The sequence below is a fragment of the Bactrocera tryoni genome, chromosome 1, assembly GCF_016617805.1.
Source record: "Bactrocera tryoni isolate S06 chromosome 1, CSIRO_BtryS06_freeze2, whole genome shotgun sequence".
In the NCBI taxonomy this organism is placed as follows: domain Eukaryota; kingdom Metazoa; phylum Arthropoda; class Insecta; order Diptera; family Tephritidae; genus Bactrocera; species Bactrocera tryoni.
This window is the reverse complement of record NC_052499.1, coordinates 67,845,990-67,872,963: the sequence shown is the minus strand read 5'-3', so window position 1 is coordinate 67,872,963 and position 26,974 is coordinate 67,845,990. Positions and strand designations below refer to the sequence as shown.

Below are 26,974 nucleotides of genomic sequence, written 5' to 3'. Positions count from 1 at the left end.
CATTTTGTAAAAATTGTATGCAAAACTCAAAATATGAATGTACTTTACTAGCAAGTCTTATGTAGTTTCAGTTTCATGTAACGGGTTTTTCAATAAATTCGCTACAAAAGTAGATCGATCGAGACAGCAAACGACGCCATATTTTTCCCCGCATTTTTGACTACCGAAATTCGGAGTCAGTGATCGCAACTTTAAGAGCGCTACGTCCAATTTATGATCGTCTCTCACATGTCGTTCTCAAGCGTTGGGCATCTCAGTGACGTAGTTGCGGCGAACTTTGTGGAAAGATCTAGGCCTACATCCATACAAGATCAAATTGACGCAAGAACTGAAGCCGCTTGACCACCAGAAACGTCGTATGTTTGTGAATTGGGCTTAGGAACAACTTGGAAACTATCTGGATTTTCATCGAAAAATCCTCTGCAGCAATGACTGAATAGCTTCGTCAATATGCAAAATATGCATTATTGGTCAGGCAGCAATCGACACGTACTCCATGGGTCACCATTGCATCCCGAAAAAAATACGATTTGGTGCGGTTTATGCCCCGGCGGCGTCATTGGGCCGTACATCTTCCGTGATGATCAAGACCGGCACGTTACTGTGTATGAGAATCGCCACCGCTCAAAGATAACCGAATATTTTTGGCCTGAATAGGATGATTTGGACTTGTAAAATATGTGATTCCAACAGCGTGACGCCATAAGCCACACAACGAATGTCACAATCGATTTATTCAAAACCAAATTTGGTGAACGTGTTACCTCACGAAATGGCCTGTCAATTGGCCACCTCGGTCATGCGATTGGACGCCGTTAAACTATTTCCTGTAGGGCTACGTCAAGTCTATGGTCTACGCCAACAAGCCTGCGACGATTAATGAACTTCATACGAATATCGAACGTGAAATTGCAACAGTATCGGCCGATTTATGCTTGAAACCCGTCGAAAATTGCGTTCAGCATCTGGACTTCTGCAAGCATGACCGTCGGCGCCATGCAAAAGAAATCAAGATCCACACAAATTGGTATCAAATGTACTTTAACAGGAATAAAAAATGTGCTCTTAATGAAAACCCCGTTACATGTTCCCTTTTCTGTGCTCCTAGATTAAGTTGTAAAAATTGTGCACTTCTTAGGCATCGAGAATGGCTAAATCCCTTTTGAATTCCTAGGATAGATCGAGCATATTTTGTTCATCGTTGAAAGTGCCTCCTAAAACTTACCAAATGCAAACATTTTACGGGAAATTAAATTCATGGAGCATCATCTTCGCCATATTATATAAAACTAATCTAACACGGTGATCTATGTTATGTGCCTAACCTTACAATACAGTTGTTGATATTAACAAACACATGATCAATGAAATGCTGTGCCACTACTATTTTTATTTTGAATTAAATAATTTAAAAGTTCAAGCGCAAGGTGCAGGTTAAGCAGCTACAATTATATTTGCAAATTTAAAAGCACTATTAATTTTTTTTTTATTTTCCGTTTGATTTTTTTTTCAATTTTTTGCTTACTGACCAATGCCCATCTCCTTGATGAATGTGAAAAGTGTAAAAGAGAATTTAGCCAGCTGAAAGCAATAGAAGTAAAATAGATTTCACAGTTAAAACTAAGTCTGAGCTAATGCCGACACTCACCGAAATATTTGTTGCCACATTAATGGGAAACAACTGCATGGCCATCAATTCAATAGACAATTGAGCATGATGCATAAAATATAAAATCACTTTGCGAAAACGCCGATCCTGGTCAGGCCAATTGCAATGGAAAATGGCCAGTGGCAATTTCTCGCTGTCGGCCTTCAATTCGGTAGCGAAATAGCAACAAGGCGACGTCTGCAATAGAACACACAAGAAGTAGAGAGTCGAAGCGATTTGGGTGCTGCGGTCGGCGAAAAAGAACATATTCACCATGGTCACACACAAAATCGAGGACATAATTAGGAATTGTGTAAAAATTGTTTTGGAAATAATCGGTTCAATTCGAGCCAGCAATCTAATGTTATTTTTTTGTTTTGAACAAATTTATAATTAGTTTTACAAAAATATATTTTAATTAAAGGCACTAAATCACTCACTCTAGTATCTGTTGATGCGTGACTACGCAATCCACCAGCTCTTTCAAGTTGTCATCCTCACTCTTGGTAGCATCTGTGCCCAAACGACCGACCCGACGCACTAATAACTGTATATGCGTACTTATAACATAAATATATACCGAACCATATGAATCGTAGAGGGATTGATGGAATAATACGAAACCCATCAAGCACAAGTCATAAACTATTTGCCCGAAGAAATGCATTGCGGACTGATGCTCATCGTAAAACGGAATCCATACCGAAAGTGGCGCTTCACCATTGATTAAGGGCGGTATGACCGTAAACAACATATACATCAGATATGAGGTGCCAAAAATGAATACCAATCTATTGCCCATGACTGCAGCTTTCCGTATTAAAGCCACATCTTCGGGTCTGGTGTAACGTGCATCCAACGCCGTCAAAGTTGGCTCCATGCCGCGCAGTCGATTCAAGCCGCTTGTCACCGTTAAACACTTCACTGGTAAGCCAATCAAATTTAAACTAGCCTGTAAACCGTTCAGAAATTGTACAGTTGTAATGATGTTTTGCATATATTTTATAACGAAGCCTGCTGGGCCAGTAATTGGTGCAATTATTATGCAGATTGCATTAACCAAAAAAGACCACATATAATATAGCGAACCAGCATTCTTAGGTGGACTTATCCCCACAAAAGTACAACCCTTGAAGAAATAGATGAATGCATCCTTTGAGGCAGCATTTCGAATACCTCGCCCGCTTAATAGTTCAAACATCCTTTTGCTTTGGATAACTTTACCACAATGTTGAAAATCGCAAACATAGAAAAGTCTATTATGGGGAAATCGTAGAAAAATGCATTTTTATTGCTAAGAACATTCGCATATAAGAATTTATGGAACCATAGGCGTCGTTATAAGGAGTATTGTTGTTTCAAAAAATGTAAGAACGGAAGGTCTTTGACACTTTTGCTTATTCGTTTAACTTTTTATACCGTGAAGATGGTATATTAAGTTCCCTTACAAGTTTTTAACACCCAGAAGTACGTATCCTACGTTCTAGACCCTATAAAACATACATATGTATATACAAAGGATCAGCACGCCGAGCTGAGTTGATTTAGTCATATACGTCAAACTGCTCTGTATATGTATGTATACGTGAACTAGTCCTATCTGAAATATTGTACACGTCCTTTCTCGCCTAGTGGCTATGTAGCTACCCATTTATTGGAACCGTCGACAGCGGACCACTATAGCTTATAGCTGCCATACAAAGATCAAGAGTAAGGTCTTGTATGGAAAGTATTTTACTTGTGAAGGGTATTATAGCTTCAGTGCTCTTTATACAGAACAGCACTCGGATATTAATAGCTTTACTATTTTTTTATATGTATCAAAATCTCCTCATACAAGTCCATCAGGGGACTTACAACTTTAAGAAGCTTTTATAAATATTATCAGGTCAAGCAATTCATCATAAAGAAATGAAGAAAATTAATCATACTTACCACTAATGAAACTAACGTTGAAGGAGTCTTTCCTAATATCGCCGAAAATCTTTAATATAATCAAAAAAGATTTCTTACATAAAGTCTTGAGTTTGACAGAATTAAATTAGAAATGGTGAACCACATTTACAAACCCATTGTTGAAACTAGTAGGGAAGGAAAATAAGCTTAGAATTCTCCCTTTTGGGAAATAGCACAAAAAGGCTTAAGAACCCCCTGATCAAGAATAAGAATAAACCCTCTTCCCATTTTCATTTTTATCACTTTAATTTGTGTACAGTTTTTTTTTTAATTTTATTATTAATTAGAGTGGAATCATGACTAAAGGAAGTGTGGCGAAATCTCCGTAGTCTGCAATTATTCTATTTTAATTATACTACACAGTTACACATATAATGGTTGCGTAATGCGTGGTTAAGGCGAAGGAAAATATATGTATGTAAATTATTAGTTGTGCAACTGTATTTATGTAATCTATAAAACGTAGAAACCTCAAGTAGCAAATAAAACAATTAATAACGATTTATACGTTAAGACTATCGCAACTATTGGTTAAAGTTGTAGAAGTTTCTGTGCGTTTTACATGTATCTGTTTCAGTTATCTAACCGGTGAGTTCCTCATAAGCACTTCCTTTATTGCCAAGACGCATATGTATGTATATACATTGCCAAATGCTGGAAAATATGCGAAAGAGAAGGATGAACTATGTACGCAAGTGTATGGTTTAGAATTGTTAATTGGAACTTAAGAAACTCAAGACAATTTAACAGATATCTCTAGCCAGTGACTTAATTAATTATTTGTTTCAACCACCCTGTAGTTATAGCAGCATTTAGGGAAAGCAACCCTGTCTCTCCACTGTCATTTCACGCGGCATACCATCGCGTTCACTTCTTTGGCAGTTCAATCAGTTGCAAAGGAATTTTATTACAATTTCGTTACCGGTATCAAAGCATTGTTTAAGATATATTCACGCACTTTGCTTTTTCAAGGCGATTCAATAAAACAGTTATTTTTAAAGAAGACTAAATTTTACAAAATAATAACAACATGTTTTGGGGTAAGTTTTTAAAGTAATTGTTGAGTAGTTTGCTTTTGTAAGAAACGATTTCACCACGTGTTTTTTTTTTATATTTGCGCGGGCCTAACGACCCACGCCATCTTTGCAAAAATATTTTAATGACATTTATCACCCAATATTTAGGATTAAATTTAAAACCTAACCGTAAATACACTCAAAAAACCAGCAAACCGTTTCACATCTCCTTGGCGGCGCTGGATACAGATTCCTCATCAGATGAAGGCGCTAACCAAATTTTTATTAATCATGATAATCAGAAATTTTTAATTTGCACATTGCGCAAAGGCAACTGCGAGCAAGTTATGCTGGACCTGAATTTCGGTGAAGGCGATGAAATTTGTTTCCAAAGCATTGGTAAGTCTTTAAAATAATAGATTTCAAATGAATTGTCTAAAATAAATATTATATCTATAAAGGTAGCGGAAATGTTAGTCTTACTGGCTACCTCATTGACAAATTTAACTTCATGGATGATGAAGATGATGATGATGAGGAAGAAGAAGAGGAAGAGCAAGATATACAAGATCTTCGCCAGGCTTTAATAAAAAAAGCCAACGCCAAAAAGGGCAAGAAATCGGCGGTTGAAGAGGAAGATGATGAAGATGAAGAGGACAGTGATTTTAATGGAGAAGGTTTAGGTAAGTAATCATATATGGTTAAATGAATACATGAATTTACGTTGTCGTTAATAATAGATGAAGTCGAGGAGGAAGATGACGATGAGGATGAAGAAGATGACGAAGACGAAGACGATGGTAAGTTTTAAATTTTACTACAAGTTTTGAAAAATATTTATTCGACAAATATTTTTACAGATGAAGATGATGGTGACGACGATGATGAAGAGGGCGAAGAAGATGAAGAAAGCGAGGATGAAGAAGTCCAGCAGCCAAAAGCTAAACAGCCAAAATTGGATAAGCCTCAAAAGCAACAAAATGGGGTCGCAAAAGAAAACCAATCTGTTGCAGATAAGAAAGGCAAGAAGGATAAAAAAGCAAACAAAGCTGAGCAACAGAAGCAACCACAACAGAAAGCTGGCGGTGAACGCGTAATAACTGGTGGTGTCAAAATTGAAGATATTCGTATTGGCAATGGTCCAGAAGCTAAGTCTGGCAAACGTGCTCAAGTGTATTATGAAGGCAGACTTAAATCTAACAATAAGGTATTCGACAGTTTGAGGACAGGCGCTGGTTTCAAATTTGGTCTGGGCCGTGGTGAAGTCATTAAGGGTTGGGATGTTGGAGTCGCTGGAATGAAAGTGGGCGGTAAACGTCGCATCACTTGTCCACCACATATGGCATACGGCGCACGTGGTTCACCACCAACAATTCCGCCAAACAGCACGCTTGTCTTCGAAGTAGAATTGAAGGGCGTAAATTAGAAATACATATTTTCCTTTAATTGTTTATTTACTTAGCATTTATATATGTATTTGCGGTAGTTCGCATTTACGTTTTTTTTATATGTTCGTCCTTTTTGAGTTTCAAATAAGTTAAAAACAAGTTGTTTCCTTAATTATCCTCATTATTATTATTCCTTTGCATAAATGTGAAAATGTGCAAAAAGGCAACGTAGAACTATCCTCTTATATGAGCAACACTCCTTGTGAATGATTAAAAAATAAATACATTCGAAGTACTGTTTTGTAAAATCTCACTTGTTTGAATCCGAAATTGGTTAGAAATTCAACATTTTCTTTAGCTTAGTTAAAGTAACCGCTTGATTTGTCGTTTGTATAAAATAGTCCAAAATGTTAGGAATCATCTTATCACCATTTCCCAAACATATTTGTAAATGGACGTAAAACCATTTCATATTCAATAAAATAAATAAATATTTAAAATTAGTAGGTAGTTTATTTAATTTTCATTATTTATTTTGCATATACTACTTCTCTTCTACTTTTTCTGTAGGTTCTTTAGAGTTTTCACTACCGAAGAGTGGTTCTGAAGGTATTTTCCAAAATTCCGGTACATATGGCAACCGTTCGCTCGGATCTGTACTCCAATGATGGATACGACAGCGCAATCGCGCCTTCTCCAAATTATTTATGGTAATAGTACAATAAAACTCTTTGGCTTCTTTATTCATATCTGGACCTTCAATACGTTCTTCTGGCATAGTAATGCACTCTTCCGGACAATGAATACCCGCCTTTCGAAGAGACGCTTTTATGTGCCAGGGTTCAATAACCCATGGCTGATCCTTATTCATAACCACAGCCAGTGAAAAACGTTCGATAATGTTTATCGTCTATGAAATTCAGAATATATTATATGTTTGTAAATAAAAAATATACACTCGCATATATACATACCCTCTGGGCAAATGCAGAGCTATGGCGCACCGTTTTCTTCTCGTCCTCGGTTTTGGTATATAATGCCACATTTTCATCTGTTTTGTACACTGCCAAACCTGGTAGCAACAATTTATTATAGGCGAAATTAGGTCTCACCGACACCACATCACCCTTATCACCCACACCTTCCACATAAGTTTTTAAAACAACTTCCAAATTCGGTCGACGTTTCACATTTGTATCCTCTACCAACTCATAGATGAAGTGTTTCGCACGCAATTTTCGGGGTTTGGCGTTCGTTTTATGCAACAATGGGTCATATTTGCGCTTCAATACAAAAGTTGTCTAAAAAAAATATACACCGCGTAACGCATGTGAGTGCATTGGTTATGTATGTAGAGTAAATTTCAATGAATAAAATTAAAGTACCCACCCGCACTTGCTGCTGCACGGTGGCTGCACTTTTAAGAAAATTAATAGAACCACTGCACCATGTTTTCAACATGTTTATTCAAAAAGTTATGTTATTTTTCGTAGTAATTCAAATTTTAACAAAAAATACAGCGATAAAAAATTGACCACCGGTGAAACAGCTGTTCTGCCTGACATTTCTTATGTAATCTAAAAAGTCTCCATTTGCTAAAGCAGAGTTGTTAGTAACAAATTCACTATACGTATCCGGTTCAGTGCAAGGGAACTGTCATGCGTTAATGTTCAGCTTTATTTAAAAATCATTTTGATTAACATACATATTCTTCAATGCATCTTGGAACATAAGTATATTTATCAATAAGCACAATATTTGAAAATTTATTTACAAAATTATGAATATTTTGGTATTAAACATATAAATAATTAAATTAATATAATTTTTTTTTATTAAGTAACCGTACAATAAAGATTTTAGTAAAAGCCCCAAATCATGAGAATTTCTTACTTATTATACAGTTTTCATGGATGTTCATTTCCATACCAATAATTTGGCGAAAAAAATATTTTACGACTACTTGAGTCAATAAATTGTGATTTTTATTTTTGTTAAAAAGCAAACGGTAAATATGAAAAAAAGTCATTACTCTCCAAATCCTTGCCTCATATTCGATGCAATTGTCCACTATTGATTTTGTACACCCCTAATATCATTTGCATATTGCATACCTTTACTCTTTACCAACAAAGAATTTGACATTACTTCACACCTTTTCAAACTAAACACTAAATTGCATACAAATCATTAGTCTAAATGATAAAAGAAACGGCACAAACCTCAGGTACCTTTCTTAAACTGAAAAGATCTAGTGACCTAAGCTAGCCAGACTAGGAACTTAACACACACTTGCGTGCATTATCTAAATATCTATACATGTGTTTGTGTATACATAAGTTTGTGCACGAACACACGCCGCGTACACGTACAATGGGAATCTTGCTTTCAACGGCAAACATAATCTTTTTGTATGTAAATTCTTTTGTATGAACTTAAGACTCAACTGTTGCTTGTATCCAGTCGACAAAGTGTCCCACGCGGGTATAAACACCTGGCCAACCTTCTAGCCCGCATGATGTCGGTCCAAAAGAAACAATGCCAATCAAAAAGTAATATGTACGTCCTCTGCCCGTCGTGCCCAGACCGATGAGTGGGCCACCCGAATCACCGCGACAAGAATCTACACCTTTCTTGCCGCCAGCACACATTTGTGTGGCCTCTAGTAAAATACTTTGCGGTGAATAAACATGACGACATTTTCCCAGCGGCACTCCAACGAGTTCGGCTTTCAATTTAATATTACTGCTTGATTTTGATTCGGTTTTACCCCAACCGGCGACATCCATGATGATGTCATCAAAGGTGGCGGTGCGTAAATTATCGTTCAATGGCAGGCAAATGGGTCGTATGAAATCGGTGAATGTAACTGCATTCTTTAAACGTAAGAGCGCGATGTCGTTAATTTGGTTTAACGAATTCGGATCATATCGGGGATGTGGTATGGCACTTTCCACGGGCACGTCGATGTGCGGTGGCGCACAGTCCTTCTCGCCACGCACATCTACTTCGCAATCCGGATTCGTTTTCGTGTCCCATTCACCCAAACGTACGGCGGAAATCAGCCAGTCTTTGGGCAAGGCTTTGCCATTAACACAGTGCGAGGCGGTGACAATATAGCGGGAGTTGATGAGAGAGCCGCCACAATGATGGCCAATACTTCCGAATGCTGAAAGAGAAACAATGATTCAAATTTGATCTTGTACTAAATATTATAACAGAAAATTATTTTTGTTAAAAAAATAATAATTTGTTAAAAAAATAATTTTCTCTTACGTTTTGTGTATTCTATAAGGGCCATCCAAGGATATTCATCGATTTTTGTGGCATTGCCGCCATAAATTCGGCTTGACGTCATCTGTCCGCATTTGCTGGGACGTGGTAGTTTCCTTGTTTTTGTGGACTCGATCGGAATCTTATCCAAGAGTACGGCTTTCTTGAAGCCTTGCTCCAATTTGATAGGTTTTACAGTAGCTTGTTTCAGTATAAGCGGCGTGCTATTTTGGTCGGGGCAGCAAATCTGAGGAAATACTTTATTATTTTTTGATTTCGCTGTTCGGTTGGCATCAGTTTAATTTACATTTTTTTTAACTCACCAGCACTTTTCGATTTAGGTAACCACATTGGCTTTGACTTAAGTATAGTCTATTCACATCATGTAACGGCTGATTTAGTAGCAAAGAGTATAGTTTTTTGCAATGTTGCAATATTACACAGGAACCGGGTCGACCATTTGGCGTGATGCAGCGTCCGAAAGTTGGTTTCCCCATCGTTTCATTGGAGTGGTTGTACTCTAGAAATTAGAAATGCCGCAAATTTTAAAAATTGAAAATGGAATGTTGCAGTAGAAACAGAAGAGAGAGAGGGAGAGAGTGTGGAAAACATAGTAAATGTAACGGTAATCAATAAATAAAAACACAGCAGAGAACAAGGGCATGACGGCAGATAGAGAAATGTTCGTCGACATTCGTGCTTATAACCATAATATAAATGAGTCGGATCCTGGCTTCATAACACTGGAGCACGAAAAGTTTAGATATATGTAAGATATTACACTAAAAATCCCACACACAAATACAATCACCACTCTTCATAGCTTTTCAGTTTAACTTACGCTATGCACAACAACCTCTGGTCTCTTAGAGTGCATTTAGAAAAACTTTTGTAAGCAATAAATATACATACATATGTATATTTGCTGTCATCAATTCGCCGTTTCTCCGCTCGCTAGTTTGTACGCAACTCTCCTGTTAAAAATTTTGCATATTGTTCGATTCACTACTCTCTAACGCTTGGCGAATCGAAGACTAATGTACATATGTAGCAATTTCTTATGTACTCGAGGCTAGTTCTTGCACCACACACATTTATCAACACTATCACATAATCACAAATTTTATTAACTAAATCCAGCTTCTGGAATTTGCGATCTCACAGATTTTACCAATAATTGTTTACACTTACGCGCTGCCGGTAAACTGCTGCTGAGCGCACCCATCAACAGAACACTTAAAAAAACTTGTCTTAACATCTTGAATATGTTTTGGTCACTGTCTAACGATTCATATAAAATTTTTAGCGCACCTGTGCGCAGACTTCAAGGTCATTTCAAATTGACGCTCAGTGAACTCTTCTGGTACACACGCGCGATCCTGCACGACATACTTTCGCGAATCTTGTGCAACGCCCTTTTTTATAGCGGGTCAGGTAGGCAGCTGGAAGTGAACATACAAACAACTATTACTTTTCTGTTAACCGTTTGTACAAGTAGAACCACCAAAATTCTAGAACAAGTCTGTACAACAATATATAACCCGGCGGTACCTGTTTCATTACACTTGTACGGTGTAAAACGATTTTTAAGGAATAATTTAAATAAGGATACACTTATGTCATGTAGAATGTACTTAATTATAAATACAAAGATTATTTATTTGAGTGAGTATACATATGAATTTGTATATAATTAAGGTAATATCAGCAATATATAATAAGAATCTTAATAATAATATTTAGTATTGTGCAGACTAAGGTTGAATGGTAGTCTCAATCCAATCTATAAAGTCGCCAACTCTTGTGTAAACACCCGGCCAACCCTCCAAGCCGCAGGGCGTCGGTCCAAATGACACAACGCCGGCTAAAAAGTAATAGGACAACGCTTTCTTCGTATTATCCAAACTGATTAATGGACCGCCCGAGTCGCCACGACAGGAATCCACACCCGCTTTGCCGCCAGCGCACATTTGTGATGATTCCAATAGTATATTTTCCGTTGCATAACGGTCATAACATTTGCTTAGCGGTACACCGGCGACCTCGGCTTTCAGTTTCAACGTACTAACCGATTCGCTTTCAGTCTTACCCCAACCCGCCACATCCATAACAATACCATCGAAAGTAGTCGTACGTAAATTGGAGCTTGTCGGCAGGCAAATAGGTCGTATAAAGTCGGTGTACTGGACATTTTGATTGAGACGCAAAAGCGCTAAATCGTTAATTTGATTCTTAGAGTTGGGCACATACTCCGGGTGTGGAATTGTCTTTTCCACAGCCACATCCATATAGGGTGGTGCGCAATCCTTTTCGCCACGCACATCAATCTCACAATCGGGATTGGTGGTTGTATCCCATTCACCAAGCCGTACGCCACTCAATCTCCAGTCTTTGGGTATAGCTGGGCCATTTACGCAATGCGAAGCTGTGATTACGTAACGTGAAGTGATTAGCGAGCCGCCACAATGGTGTCCTTTGTTACCGCCAGCTGTAAAGTATATGAATAGTTTTGAAAAATCATTTTTAGAATTCATATGATTTTAAAAACTTACGTTTTGTGTATTCAATTAAGGCCATCCATGGGAATTCATCGATTTTGGTAACATTGCCGCCATAAATACGATTCGACAGCACATTGCCACATTGGCCGGGCTGTGGCAATAGATTACTCGGCGCTGCCGGTGACGGTGTGGTGGTGGATTGTATCGATGGTACGTTAATGTAATCTCGATAACGATCGGGGCAACAAATCTATAATATGGAGGTTATAAATATTTAAGTATGCATAAATATATGAACTGTTGAGAGAAGAAATTTTTGTACCCAAGCACTACGTATCTAACGAAGACACAATAGTCCACAAGCCTTAGTAAATATTTTTCAATACTTTCTTTAGCCCTCACATACCTAATACAGAGATTTCGAACTTGCTTCGAACTTTATACCGTAAATATCGACGAATTAAAATGAGAGTGCGTGTTTCACTCATAACAGTGCATATTTGTGCCTAAAATGGATAAAATCGGGGAAAAGTTGACCTAGTCCCAATATAACAAACTTCAAGATTATCACACATCCGGAATACTTCACTCTATATGTTGTTGATGTTGTTTAAATGGTTATCAATCCCCGTTAGGATGGTAAGGGTCATCTGTGTTGTCGTCGACGTCATCTAATGGGAGGCACAGGAAACGTGCTGTTTCGATGGGGTCGGACCAAAGGAAAAAGGGTGTTAGATGAGTGGGGTTGGCAGGGCATGCAAAGAGATGGTCAGTGTCATGCGGAGACTCGTTGCATGCAGAACATACATTGGGTATGTTAGGGTCTATTCTGGATAAGTAGGAGTTTATCCTGCTACAACATCCAGAACGAAGTTGCGCTAGGGTCACTCGCGTTTCTCGCGGCAACTCGAGCTCTTCGTCTGCAATGGGTGGTAGTTTGACTCCAAGAACGCCATTCACGGGAAGAGAGTCGGTGAAGGTATTAACGGCTGCACTGTGAATGTCGAAATTCAGTTGCGTCCGAAGTCCGGTCGGCGTACTGTACGACGTCGTCGACGTAGTCAAGGAAGGACCTTTTGATGCTCCTGGGAGGCGGTTCCGCTCCAAGCAGATGGCTGCAAGGGTGATTTCTACGAAAACATCCCAGCAGGAACTGCTTGGAGAGGAGTTCATTATACTCCCTAACTGGGAGCATAAGCATCTCACTGTGAAGGTGGAAGGATATACGCAAGAACAACGTTTACAAATTATTCAATTTTATTATCAAAATAATCCTTCTCCAACTGCAACTTTTCGTAGCTTCGGCCATTTTATGGTCGTAATTATCGTCCAGCTGTGCTCGCTATTTGTCGAATTGTTGAAAATTTCGAGCTCACATTTTCTTTGCATAATCTTCAAGTGCCAATTAGACAAAGAACCGCTCGAAGTAATAAAAATATTACTTCCGTTCAGGCAAGAGTGGCTGAAGACCTCAATTTGTCGATTCCAAGACGTTCTCAAGAACTGTGACTATGTCAAACCACATTCTGGCGGATTTTGGGAAAGGATATGGGCTTGCATCCGTATAAAACTGTTCACACTCAAGACATAAAGCCATTGAATTACCGTAAACGTCGTGAATTCGCTGATTTTGCCTTGGAACAACTTGAAAACAAGGAGAAGAAAAAGAAAATCATCATCAAAACTGTCGATTCTGGTGCCGAGAAAGTGAGCAAATTATTCATGAACAACCATTACATTGACCGTTTGATGTGGTTTGTGGTCTGGTGGAATCATCGGTCCGACTTCTTTCGAAATGAAGCTGGTGACACCGTTACTTGCAATAAAGGGCGGTATAGACATTGACATTGAATAGTCTTTAAGAAGTTGTGTTTAACACCATGAAACTACTTCTTGTAAGGTTATTTGAAGTCAATGGTTTTAGCAATAAACCAGGCTATCTTCAAGCTTTCAAAGTCAATATTTAGTGAAAAAAGTACTCGAAATTGGGCTAATTGAATTCATTCCTTCAAAAGAAATCGTCGAAGCCACTAGAATGATGTTATATTAAAGATTTAATGCCTCGATTGTAATTCACATTAAATAACAAACATTTGTCTTTCCTTAACAATTAGTTTGTTCTTGTTTTTGAAAAGCTATCATATTACTCTTAATGAAAAACACTGTATAAAGAATTTCGAACATCTGGTTAACGTTTTCCACATCAACTCAATTATTAAATTTAGCCGCTTTGGTCGAATTGATAATATGGAATGTTTTTAAAATAATTTTTGCTGACGCGAACTAAAATATGGTAATACAACTGAGATTTATCCTTCCACAACATATATTAACATATATTTTTGTTAGGAAGGAATTTACCGGGCTTTGATTCTTGCAAGTTGCAAGAGTATAAAATGTTCGGTTGTACCCACACTTAGCACTTGTTCCTCTTATTTAAACAATCACAAATATATACTAGCATTGGGTATAAAACTCTCTCACATTTAATACACGAAATTATAATCTCAGCCTTACCAACACTTTGCCATTTTGATAACCGCACTGACTCCGACTCAAATATAATCTATCCGAATCGGGGAGCGGCGTTTGCAGCAGCAAATTGTACAAATATTTGCAATCGTCGAGGATGAGGCATAGCGCCCGCTCACGATTCGGCGTGATACAGCGTCCAAAGTTGGGTACATCAGCATACTCATTGGGAAAATAGAATTCTGTATGTTCAAAAGACAATAAAATTAATATCATAACAGATTTACTTGATTTCTACTTACTAAATGAAACACATACTTGATTAGTTTAGTTGGATGTGGAAAAGCGAGTTGTGTTTTATGACTGCTGGAAAGAATAGCCATCACCCCGATGAATATGTGTATGTGTATATGTGTGTATGTTATTGTTTTTGTTTGCTTATGTTTATATTTTGTTTCAAGTGTTTAGTATTCATATAAGAACAGAATTCTTTGAAATCCACAAATATTTCTCACTCAAAAAAACTGGTTTACTATGGAACATGGCTCATTTTCAAATAATAAATGAGTATAATTAGCCGCTGTCATTATGACAGAACAACAAGATTTAAGCATCTTGCATGCAAATTACTAAAGTGAGACATATCTACAAAGAAATCTTCGCTAAATCAATATTTCTCTAATATGAATATGAACACAAATATGCAGATGTGTGTATGAATATATGTACATATATTTATAGACATAATTATATTTTTTTAAATTTAATAATTTTGTGTGGATTTCTGAAAACACAGCTGAATTGATGACGCTTTAAACTTAATAATTCTTATAATACTCTAATGTGTGGAATGAAAAGTCTTTGACCTGCCCGAAAGTTCGCATCACAAACCAAAAACTTCTGTCTTCGCATTGTACTAACATTAACTGGAATATTGTCAACGTTCCACCAAATAGCCAACAATTTTTGGTATTCATATGGAATTATTTTCAAAATCACTTCACACATGGGAAAAACATTCAATAAACAATTTTCTTGGGCTTGGGACTTTTCATCCCATTTATTTTGTAAACTTTATAGTGAGTCCTTCTAAAAAGAACTCACAAACTTTTTTGATAAGAAATTATGGCACATACAGTCCATTTTAATCTGCCCGACAATGGTAATTCATTTCATTCTGAACGGTCCAATAATTATGGAATTGCAAATTCGTGGAAATCCAAGTGACTCTTTATATTGTTGAAGTTAAAAAGAGATAACAAGAATTTTCCGAAATCCCTATTATGTATTGATAATAATATTTTTAGCACAAAAATATCGTCGAAAAGCAAAAAACGCATGTGGCACTAAGAAGTTTATACAATTAGCTATTAAATGATAAAACAATCAAAGATTGTTATCAAACAGTACATTTCAAAACCCCGCACTAACACCAACAACGTTTTATTAATCATGGGAAACGCGGTAGCAATTCAGCGAATAGCAACGGTTATATCATAACTTGGTGTTCAGAATAGCTTAATCGCACATATGTTTGCATATAAATATATTTATATGTACAATATTTTCATGGGAAAATAATTTTTAAACAGAAGCGATTAAGCACGCAAGATTTAAACGAAATATTATTTTATAACTATATCTTTAAATATGAAGAATTTTTAAACTTTCTTCTAAAATGTCCGATAAAAATATAGTTTTCCAATTCTTCTTTTTTGACCGATTATTATTTTATGAATTAAAAAAAAAAAATTCGACCGATTTTCGCTTGACTCTCGGTTTCACCTCCAAAAATAAACATATGTATTTATTTGTATATTTATATATTGGAAAATATGTATGTAACACATTGCTTACTGTAATTTTTAAGTTGTCGATAATTTAGGCAATTATTAAAGCAAATAGGTTTTAGATATATTCTACGGGTCGCTGACGGTTAAAACCCCAAAACCAGAAAGTGAACAAGCAAAACTGAATTTTTTGGGAAATACCTGCATGATAATGTGACATGCGAAGTAACAATGTGTAAAATGCATACAATAAATATACATATATAGGTATGTGAATATAAAGATATTAGTGTGCGTTGTGTATACATATGTATATGTAAATGTGTTAAAATATTATATAGATAAACATATATTGTATATACTTATATTATGGAAAGGCTGTGTTTGACTAAAATCTGCGACTTGAGGATGAGTTTAAGCGGTTGAATTTGATTGATTGCTTGCATTTAGTCATTCTTAGGTGTAATGTGCAGTTATGTATAATAAAATACTAGGGCAGTCCTTATAAATGTGAATATCTCTAAAAATTTAGGAGTTTTTCAATATGAGAGCTACAGGAATAAAGAATTTCATTGATATCCCAAACCGTGTTTGTTTTGTAGAGATTTTATGGAATTGAAGCAAGGAAAGGATTGGTATATGTATTATATTAATAATGTTTTTTGTATAATATTCGGTTTTATTCAGAATCTGTCTTATTATTAAAATGATATTAACTAAATTAATTTCACAAAACAGTGAAAAATATTTTACAAAAATTAAGATGAGATCAATTGAATCGAAAGGTGAGATCTAACAGATGATATCTGTTTAGTTTTTTTCATTATTGACTATTATCCAACAGTTGGATCGCAAGTACGTTGTCATAGTTCTCCAATTAAGAGAGGTAACGACTACTAAATTCTGCTTTATTTTTTTATAGTGAGCATTTTGAAATCTCTATGGAGAACGTTATTTCTAACATAAAAATTAGTAGCCACTATGGAAATTTGAATAAATTAAAAATTTGAATCAGCCTAGCTTCCATAGATTTGAATTCCATGCAACCAGATCGATCTTTGAATTGCTTTATACATATATGTTATGAGTAGCTTGTTCTTTGCACTAAGACGGGCTGTTGACCTTAGGAGCCAATAGAGTTGTGCAAACATTAACCTGAGCTGGGTTCACATAATTTTCACGTGGCCTCTCCATGTACGTCTTTTAACAATTGTAAGTTCCAAATATTGTGTGCTTGTTCTTGTTGGTAACGACTGACCATATAAAGCCACTTGAAGACATATTTTGGATGAACTTTTCTGTATTAATACCAATGTTCCATTTGGTGAGCCACGCTTCTAGAGTGGCCAATTGTGCTTTCTGTTTCCTGGAGTAGTAAAATTATGTAATCTTTTGGATTAATTAATATGGATTTTTATTTTTTTATTTCATATCGTTTTTCATTATTTAGTTAGAAATATTAATTTACCTTATGTTTTTTATTTTATTTATTTTTTTTAATAAACATACATAAAAATTATTATATTAAAGTCATAATAGATTTATTGATTATTAACAAGCCTATTAGTTTATGACGATGGGTGATTATTAATAATTCCAATATTTTTGTATAATATAAAATGAACAACCCTAGTATTATATGAATAAATGGTTGTGTGAATGTATTATTTAATAGGTGCATCGCTACAAACTTCTCCCCGCTAAAGTGTCAACTTTTAGTGGTTTTTTCGATAGTTGCAATTTATGATTCATATTTTGATATATGTTTAGACATTTTGACATGTATGTACATATGTACAAATAAACGTAAATTAAGTAATTATTAAATAGAAGGGATTTTGTGAAATGTATACCATGCAAATTCATACTTATTAAATGATTCAGACACTGACAGAATAAATGACTTACGTGCCGAGGATAAGCCACACAAAAAAGCAGCAAAGCAGAAGACGCTAATTAACACCGGTTTTAACATAGTGGACTGGTGCTAGTCTCTGCTAACTCAAATATAACTCTTGCCTTTGTTGTTATTTTGTTCTTTTTATGAATTTACGGTAGGGCGAGTTGATATTATACAGACTTATGTGTATATATTTTCATTTGACAATAGTTTTTGTACTTCAGCAAACACTTTTTACAATTTTCTTTTAAGTTGTATAATATTTCTTACCAACTATGCTTTTAATCAATTCAAAATGCACACAAAAAGTCAATGTACTCAAAATAGAAATGACTTTATTATTTTCGATTTTATTTCACAGATAATTTCACTCTGAATTTAGTGTTGTTTTTGTTGCAAATTGAATGCGTTTAGCTGAGCAAATATTAATGTTTCGACGTCAAATGAACACAACGAGTTTGTAATTTGCATTAATTAATTAATTCACAAGTAATAATCAAATCCATATTTTATTGGCGTAGCGAACTTTTGCGCGTGAATATTTTTATTGTTACCCGGCGGCCGAATATTGTCGAGTTATAGCAAGAATCACATTTGCGCTTTCTTATAACTGAGATTACGACAAGTGTCGTTTCACATCGCAAAGACAACTGAGAACTAGAGAAGATGCTGTCCGCAAGTCTACTCCAAAAATCTCCAGAGTGGTATTTAAAAACTTGTCAGTCGGCACAAATTTTCACAGCAATCCGACGCTTAAGTGTAGATTTACCAAGCTTCTCACGAAATGGCGATTATTACTAGTTACTATGAGCTTTTGTTTTTATTTTTGTATTCACATAGTGTTTGCATGATTCTGTTGATCTAAGAGAACGCGCAAAGCTAATTTCTCTTAATTTTTTTTAACATATTTAAACGTAAGCTTAATTGTTTTAATCGGCTTTATATGAGCAGAAGGACGCTTTAATGTTAATAGCTCTCTCACAATTCAGAAGCGTCAATTTTTGGTAAAAATTAATTGCTAATGAAGATTTATATCATTATACTCAAAAATTTTACAGATCTATAATTAAATCTTATTTGGTGGTTTTTTAGTTTTGAAGCTAAACGTTGATCACACACATCTCACGATTAAAACTTTATCTGCGTTCTTTTTTAAGATTTTTATACCCTGAACGGGTAAGTATTAACTTAATCATTAAGTTTGTAACTCTCAGAAGAATACGTACGAATAAATCTGTTTCCTCCTAGAAGCTGGGGTGTTTTCATCCAAATGGACGACATGATCTATCCAGCGTAGCCGCTGTCTCTTCATTCACTGAACTACAAAGTGCTTCCAAAGTAAACAGGACTTAAAAAAAAAACCTAGTAAATGTTTTTTTTCGGCAAAATAAATTTATTTTATTCAAAATAATCTCCTTTTGCTTCAATACAGTTGTTTGCACGGTCCAAAAGCATGTCGAACGAGTGTTTTAGCTCGTTGGCCAGTATGGCGGCCAGTCTTTTTAATGGCCTCTACGTCTGCATAACGCTGCAAATGCATTTTTCCAAAAAGGAAGAAGTCGCACAGTGCCATATCAGGTGAATACGGGGAATGGTTAAAATGGAATTTTTGGTCAAATAATCGTCCTTCGAATGTTTCGGTAAAAGTTTTACCAATTTTAAAACAAAATTTAATGCTGGCTTTTTGTTCGAAGCTCATTTTCGAACATACTGACACTTAAAATGCAATAACTTCACTTCCAATCAATAAAAATAGCAGATTCTAACGCACTAGTCGGCATATATATTGCGCCGTGAGGGGGCGCTGGAATTAAAAAGTTCTGTTTACTTTGGAACGCATCTTGTATCATTATTCCATTCGCTGTTGGCAATGCTCAAAGGACCATAAATCTTCCGCAGAACCTTTCCCTCTATAACTCGTAACGCCGACTCATCAGATGTCCGGCCCCACATAACAGGACAAGGAATACTCCGGGACTTACGGAAATTGGTCTTTGATCGTCGAGAGTGGACTTTACTTCTCAATTGCCTACTCAGTTCGAAGTGGCACCTATTGGCAAGAGTTATTTTAAGTTGGATTTCGACTTTGACTTTCTGACTTTGTTGTTGGTGTTAATGCTAGTTCCAAGATAGACGAAATTATCTACGACTTCGTAGTTATGACTGTCAACGGTAAGGTGGGGGGTCGCGAGTACGACAACGACAGAGTACGACAGGAGACATTTCGTCTTGCCCTCGTTCACCACCAGACCCATTTGCTTCGCTTCTTTGTCCAATGATATCGAAGTTATCGGCGTACTCCAGCAGTTGTACACTCTTGTATGAATTACGAATAGATTGAAGAAGTCGCACTATATGATGTCCTTTTGTCTGAAATCTAGTATATTTGTAAAGTTGAGCAAAATGATATTCATTACTTTCGAATTATATTGAAGGTGTTGCACCGTTTTTTGCGATAACTTGCTGCCTTATCCCTATTGGCAAAAACTGGGACTTTCGTAGACAGCAGGTCCAGCTTGGATGCATAATACTATCCCATCCAAGCCTCTAGATATTCTCGGAGAGTCACAATCTATTTGTGTGACCTGGTGTTGTCCTGATAATACACAATTCTTTTTCGTTTAGCCAGAGCTGACCGCTTCTGGGCGATTACTTCTTTTAGACGATACAATTATTGACAGTACAGCTCCAATTTTGGAGTTTGACGTTCGGGGAGCAGCTCTTTGTAAATTATTACTTGTCAATCATAACCGTTAATCCTAACTTGTCCATCATTTGCGCAAGCTGATCCGATTCGACCGAAATCATTTTTGCTTGACGTTGTGTTAAATGACTCACTTTGCATCCCTAATCATCATTCATGACAGTCGAACTCGACGATTTCCACTTAATACGCTAGAGCCAAAGTAAAGATCAAAAACGTATCCATTAAGATAATGTTCTATATAAGCTAATAAAATTTAATTTATATGTTAAAATATATACCTATCCTCCGATGTACTAAATTTTTTAATCACATAAAATAAAAGAGATCAATTTCTATTAATTCGTTTCATGATAATATTTCAGTAACACAGTTTTATTTTTGTATTTTTTTCTATAGACTAACAACATACACAGTTATGCTTGCAGCACAATAATAATTTATAGCACATTGAAAATTGTTACACCCGTTAACCTACTATGGTTCTATTGAGCTCTCAATCCAATCTATAAAAGCGCCAACTCTGGTGTAAATCGCCGGCCAACCAGCAACACCGCATAAACTAGGACCAAACGATACTATACCCGCCACAAAATAAACCGGTTTACCATTTACGATATCTTGAAACATTAGTGGACCACCAGAATCGCCGCTACAAGTATCGTTGTCCCCGTCACCACCGGCACACAATTGTGAACTCTCCAAAGGTATATTATATAAAACCGAATATTTGTCTACACATCCGCTGAAGTCTTTAATCTTAATGGTGGTTTTCAATTTAACGGGATTATTATTAGTCTTCTCAGTTTTACCCCAACCGGCCGCATCCATTACATAATTTAAGAATGTAGCATTACGAAGGCTTTGTGATCTCGGTAAACAAATTGGTTTGATATAATCACTGAATGGCACCGATGCTGTGAGCCGTACCAAAGCTATGTCGTTAGGGTCATTATGTTTTCCATAACCTGGGTGTGTTGTGGTCCGTTCAATGTAGTTACTTCTATACTTGGGCGCACAACCATCCGCTGTGCAGTCGGGATCAGTGCGTGTGTCCCATTCGCCTAAACGTACGCTGGTCAAACGCCAACCAAATGGAATGTCTTTCTCAAAAACGCAATGCGCCGCTGTTAACACATATCGATCGTTTATTAATACTCCGCCACAATGAAACCCTTTTCCGCCATTACCTGTGTAAAAAATATTAAAAATTGCGATAAATAAATTTATCATATTTGTATGCAGGAGTTCACTTACGGTTTGTGTACTCCAATAAGGCCAGCCAAGGAAACTCATCTATCGCCGTCTCGGTGCCACCATAAATACGATTCTCAAGCATATTACCGCATTCTGGAAAATTTGGTAGTAATTGTGAATTGTTGGCCTTAATGTTGACGCTGGAAGAGGTGGTGGTTGCAGTTGTCTTTAAAGCAACCGATTCTGGGAAAACCATGGCTGTGTCAGCTTGTGCTGGATGGGGAGTTGTAGTAGCGCTTAGTTTTAGATAATTTGGTGGACAACATATCTGTAGGGATGAATATATTTATATATCAAATAATAATTATTTTTCTGAGAGATTTTGCTTACCAGTACTTTGCCATTTTTATATCCACACTGACTGCTACGCAAATACATACGATCGTTTCGCGAAAGATTTGGATCTAGCACCAATTCGTAGAGGTAGCGACATTCTTCCAAGTTAATGCAAGATCCTGACATGGCACTTGGCGTAAAGCAGGAGTCACCGCTTGTTGCTAAATATGGAAAAATGGTTCAGTTTAATTATATAATTAAATTTGGCGAATTTTTGTAAAATGAAATACAATATAAGTAAATCGCAGCAGAAAAAACTCATTATTCATCATAAAATCTGTATACTTATTTACAATTTATTTTCTCAACAAAGTGTAGTCTAATGGTTGTATTTAATATCTCAAAATAAGCGGGATATATTAAAAATTATATTTTTAAATTGACTCTTCGAGAACGGTCTGATAAGTACTTAAGTAGCCTACAAAAGAAAAACTAAAATTTTTCAAAATTTTCTGTTTATTCCTTTACATAGTCTTCTTTTAGTTCAAGAAATCTTAACAGAGATGCTCTAACTTCCATACATTAGTAGACATTTTATGGAAGTCTACAAAGTACACTCCGTGGCGGCGATAGCCTTCTCATTCGACTCATATTTCTACCCGCCGACTAATTTTTTAAGTTTGGATGCAAAAAGCAGTCGCATGGGGTCACATCTGGAAAACAAGATGAATATGGTATCATTATGTGCCTAATTTGACCAATTTGATATTGGTGACGGCGGTGTTATGAGAGGTCCATGGTGGAAAAGAACTTTTTTCTACGCCAAATGAAACAGTATTTTCTACAGTATGGTGTCGTCAGTTTGTCATAATTGAGCCCTATTGAAAACCCAGTTTTCGAGGGTTTTCATGTATAAATCGCACGATCGAAGCAGTGAATTGACTGAGCCATTTCGTGAGATAACACGTTCACCAAACTTGGTTTTCAATAAATCGATTGTTACATTCGCTGTGTGTCTTGTGGCGCCGTCCTGTTGGAACCACATATTGTCCAAATCCATATCATCCAATTTGGGGCAAAAATATTAAAATATTCAGTTGTCATTGAGCGGTAGCGATTCCCACAGTAAGTACGGCCCGCCGCCATCCCATGAACCGCACCAAACCGTAATTTTTTCGGGACGCAATGGTGACTCATGGAGTACGTGTGGATTACTTATTGACGAAGCCATTCAGCCAAAAATGAGCCTCATCGCTGAAGATGATTTTTCAATGAAAATTCGGATCATTTTCAAGTTGTTGCTCAGCCCAATTCCCGTACATAAGGCGATTCTGTTGGTTAAGCGACTTCAGTTCTTTCGTCAATTTGATCTTGTAAGGATGTAGGCCAAAATCTTTTCGCAAAATTCGTCACAACGACGTCACAGATATGCCCAACGCTTGAAAACGACGTGTGAGAGACTGATTTGGATATTCCTCCATTGAAGCGCTAGCGGCAAAAATATTCTCGACACTACGGACACTTCTTTGTCTCAATGGCACGGAAACATTTTTTGCTGTGCCTATGGATTAAAATTTTTCCACTAAACACTGAGTTCTTGATCTGACAGGACGATTATAACGGCCATAAATTGGATGTAGCGCTCTTAAAGTTGAGGCCACTGACTCCGATTTTCGCTAATAAATTTTAACAATTTTGACTCATTGTTGGATCGTATACATATATTTCTATGATGAAAGGGCAAACCTTACTGAAGAGAAACAAGAAAACAACAAGAAAAAATACGACCTCGTTTGCTGTCCCTATCGGTATACTTTTGTAGCGTCCCTATTAAGAAACCCGTTAGTACTTCACACTAACTTTGTTATATACAAGACGAATGCGATATGACGAAAGAACTTACAAATGTACCAAACATACAAAAATATATAGTACATATGTAAATTTACTTTGAAATTGTAATGGCGAATAGAAGTGATGCAAAATAATAAGAAAGCTGCATACCTGAATAATAAATTTTCGCTATAAAAACGCCGAACAGCCTTTAATGCCTTTTAAGAAATATTAAATTTGAATTCGCGCAGCAAATTTCGGTTTCATAAAAACCCCCAAATAGTTTACAATGCCATTCGATTTTAGTGAACTCTAGGAATAGACACTGTGAAAGCTCTCTTTAATAACGAAGGTGTTTTTAATTCTGTATCTTACTTTTTAATTTTTATTATCGTCGCATATTATTATTATTACGATTTACTATTGGTATTACGATTCTATTAAATATATTGCACAATAGCAATAAAATTTGTTTATTTCTTTGTTTTTACAGTGAATTGGTTCCTATCAATTAACCTTAACTTTATTCACAAATATATATATTTACCCATATACATATTTACCAGCTAAATTGATAAGAAAATAAGAATTACATGTAAGTACATCTGTACTAGGGTGTGTCAAAAACTAACCTATCGAATTCGTGGATTAAAATTAACCTAAATAACTAGATACAGAAAAAAATATCATTCCAAGAAAATATAATAGAATTTGAATTTTGGAATTGAAAAAAAAATCACACTGAACTTAGGAACTTTTGTGCTCGACAAGAAACCGTAATGTATTTTATCCTAAATGCTTCAAAAGTTGCGGTATTCTCTAATGAAAATTTAAAATTTTAAAATTAGGCTCAACATTTTTCCTTGCAGTGATATTTTTTTCTCCTTATATAGGTTAGTTTTGTATCACTCTAATATATACTAATAAACGTAAATAAATAAAAGCAAATGATGAAAACGTATTTCCATATCTTCGATATTTGAAATGAAAACATTTAAATGAAGCGTGAATTTTATACTCACCAGCTGTGGCGAAATGTAGCCGAAGTGTTGTCACAATCACCAAAAATAAGTAAATATTCAACCTGATTCCCATCATTCACTGTCAAGATCAAGTTTACAAAGTAAGTACGAGGTGCCGATCCTTCACGAGATCTCACGTAATTTTATATTAAATAAGATTACAAAATTCCGATTTTATACACACAAAACAGTTTTTGATTTTTTTTCTGTTCTATTTTCAGAAGCGCGCTGCCGATACGTTGCTATTTGACTAGTCTTTTGCTCGAGACTAGTAAGTTGTCGCTTATTCTGTTGGCACTACAGCTATCATCTCTCTTAAATTTAGAAGCGCTTTTCGACAAGTGATGCTTCGCTCGTCCATTTGACCAAGTCTCTTTTAATCACCCATTTCACGCTTCTATACGTATATAAATACATACCTGTGTATGTCTGCTTATACCTGTTTATATGGTGCTTCCCAGCTTACGCGATAACAACGCTTGAGCGCCGGTTTCGGCAAAGAAAAAAATTTAGTGCGTCAAAATAAAAAATAAAGAGCTTTTTAATAAAAAGAGAGCAATAGATTACAGCATTAATTGAGATAGTAAAATTCAAGGAAATACCGCATCGGGAAATTTCGAGTGAGTAATCAGTTTTAGGCGGTGTTTGCATTTGCAAAACTTACGAAAAGCTTTCTGTAACGGTTTATGGCTTACTGAATGCCGGAAGTAGCACACATTGTGCTCAATTCCTGTATACATAGTAATAAATAGATAACTAGTTTTATACTACAACTGCTTTTCTGAGATGATACAGTTCTATTAAAAAATCTCTCAGATATTGGGAAGGCACAAAAATCCACAATTAGCTAATATCAAGAAACACCCTATGAAATGGTAAGGAAGCCCGTCTGCTACCGGCTGGATAGGAAGATTTTGTGGAAGCCGAATATCAAAGTGAGAGCAAAAAGGCATCGCTTGCCTTGTACTGCTGCAGAGGAGCCTTCGGCGAAAGGTGGAGTCTCTCGCCAAGTGGTCCTCTGACTCTACTACACCATAGTCAAGCCCAGGACTCTAGAAAAGACCACACTTGCAAAGAAACCCGAGAGCGTTCAACAGGCGGCGCAGCTTGTGTGATGCACTAAGGCCCACTCCAACCATCACACTTATTGCCATCTTGCACATATTGCGCGTAGATATCATCAGAAGGTGTATGGCTGCGAAAGTTGCTTTCAGACTCAGCGAATCTGGGTTCCTCACACACTTTGTCTTCATATCGGAACACTTATGTAGGTCATGGAGTCACCAAACCGAATTCTGGCTTGTCTGCCTCATATATTTTCGAGGGAGTTGTAAGTGGAAAGAAAACCTTATAGAAGGGTCAAAGCTTGGGGGAAGGTTGGTGTGGGGTTTACTGTCTGGAGATCTCTATCAACTCCAGCTTCAGACTTTCAGACTATTTCAGTATTTTCCAAGCCAAGGTTTCAGCCATTAAGGTAGCATTAGATTTACTGCTCCGGAGTGCAGCCTTCTTCATAAAAGTGACCATCCACTCAGATTGCAGAGCGGCATTACTGGCCTTGAACTCATTAACAGTGCGGTGGAGTGCCTAACCCACTATCAATAGCATGGAGTGTCTTTGTGATAAGACTGGTATGGGTGTCAGGCAAGATCGTAATCGCAGAAAATTGTAAAGCTGATGAGCTAGCAGGAAAAGGCTCCCTAGAACCGCTATCTGGAGAATGAGAGCGGTTCGGTGCTCCCGTGTCCTCTTGTGTTCTATTACCAGTTAGCTTGGCCAGCGCTGTTCGCCATCTGCAGAAGCTATATGGAAGAAGATGAGGTGGTAACAACTCAACACTTCCTTCTTGACTGTCCCGGGACACATACCTTCTGACATTCCACCGAACTCGCGGGCATGGAAATTACACTGCCAAGTGCGATCTTTGATCAGCCATCT

At 36.5% G+C, this 26,974-nt stretch overlaps 5 protein-coding genes across 7 annotated transcripts; 1 reads left to right on the top strand and 4 right to left on the bottom strand.

The window, feature by feature from the left end:
- Positions 1-1,365: 1,365 nt before the first annotated feature.
- On the bottom strand, positions 1,366-2,856 carry LOC120780773 (odorant receptor 7a-like). 2 transcript variants are annotated; one of them, XM_040113028.1, is made up of 3 exons: positions 2,089-2,856; positions 1,649-2,006; positions 1,366-1,581 (listed from the first exon to the last, which is right to left on the bottom strand). In XM_040113028.1, exons 1-3 carry the CDS (start codon positions 2,847-2,849, stop codon positions 1,522-1,524), a joined length of 1,179 nt encoding a protein of 392 aa, XP_039968962.1. In that variant the 5' UTR covers positions 2,850-2,856; the 3' UTR covers positions 1,366-1,521. The 2 variants fall into 2 exon arrangements, with proteins under 2 accessions (XP_039968962.1, XP_039968966.1); XM_040113032.1 differs by having other exon boundaries at positions 1,492-1,581; positions 1,649-1,892.
- Positions 2,857-4,485: 1,629 nt separating this feature from the next.
- Positions 4,486-6,316, top strand: LOC120780785 (39 kDa FK506-binding nuclear protein). The gene is made up of 5 exons (XM_040113038.1): positions 4,486-4,644; positions 4,789-5,019; positions 5,082-5,303; positions 5,361-5,420; positions 5,481-6,316. The coding sequence occupies exons 1-5, from the start codon at positions 4,635-4,637 to the stop codon at positions 6,044-6,046; spliced, it is 1,089 nt and encodes a 362-aa protein (XP_039968972.1). The 5' UTR covers positions 4,486-4,634; the 3' UTR covers positions 6,047-6,316.
- A 185-nt stretch (positions 6,317-6,501) lies between these two features.
- LOC120780793 (39S ribosomal protein L9, mitochondrial) lies at positions 6,502-7,560 on the bottom strand. The gene is made up of 3 exons (XM_040113043.1): positions 7,398-7,560; positions 6,983-7,309; positions 6,502-6,918 (listed from the first exon to the last, which is right to left on the bottom strand). The coding sequence occupies exons 1-3, from the start codon at positions 7,467-7,469 to the stop codon at positions 6,553-6,555; spliced, it is 765 nt and encodes a 254-aa protein (XP_039968977.1). The 5' UTR covers positions 7,470-7,560; the 3' UTR covers positions 6,502-6,552.
- A 541-nt stretch (positions 7,561-8,101) lies between these two features.
- Positions 8,102-18,691, bottom strand: LOC120778788 (serine protease easter-like). Of its 2 annotated transcripts, none has more exons than XM_040110790.1 (4): positions 17,953-18,689; positions 9,605-9,801; positions 9,285-9,528; positions 8,102-9,177 (listed from the first exon to the last, which is right to left on the bottom strand). In XM_040110790.1, the coding sequence occupies exons 1-4, from the start codon at positions 18,017-18,019 to the stop codon at positions 8,444-8,446; spliced, it is 1,242 nt and encodes a 413-aa protein (XP_039966724.1). In that variant the 5' UTR covers positions 18,020-18,689; the 3' UTR covers positions 8,102-8,443. The 2 variants fall into 2 exon arrangements, with proteins under 2 accessions (XP_039966724.1, XP_039966730.1); XM_040110796.1 differs by lacking the exons at positions 8,102-9,177; positions 9,285-9,528; positions 9,605-9,801 and adding exons at positions 10,906-11,769; positions 11,834-12,032; positions 14,300-14,496 and having other exon boundaries at positions 17,953-18,691.
- A 2,296-nt stretch (positions 18,692-20,987) lies between these two features.
- Positions 20,988-25,304, bottom strand: LOC120782503 (serine protease easter-like). The gene is made up of 4 exons (XM_040114811.1): positions 25,037-25,304; positions 22,236-22,402; positions 21,906-22,173; positions 20,988-21,838 (listed from the first exon to the last, which is right to left on the bottom strand). The coding sequence occupies exons 1-4, from the start codon at positions 25,110-25,112 to the stop codon at positions 21,126-21,128; spliced, it is 1,224 nt and encodes a 407-aa protein (XP_039970745.1). The 5' UTR covers positions 25,113-25,304; the 3' UTR covers positions 20,988-21,125.
- Between the last annotated feature and the right edge of the window lie 1,670 nt (positions 25,305-26,974).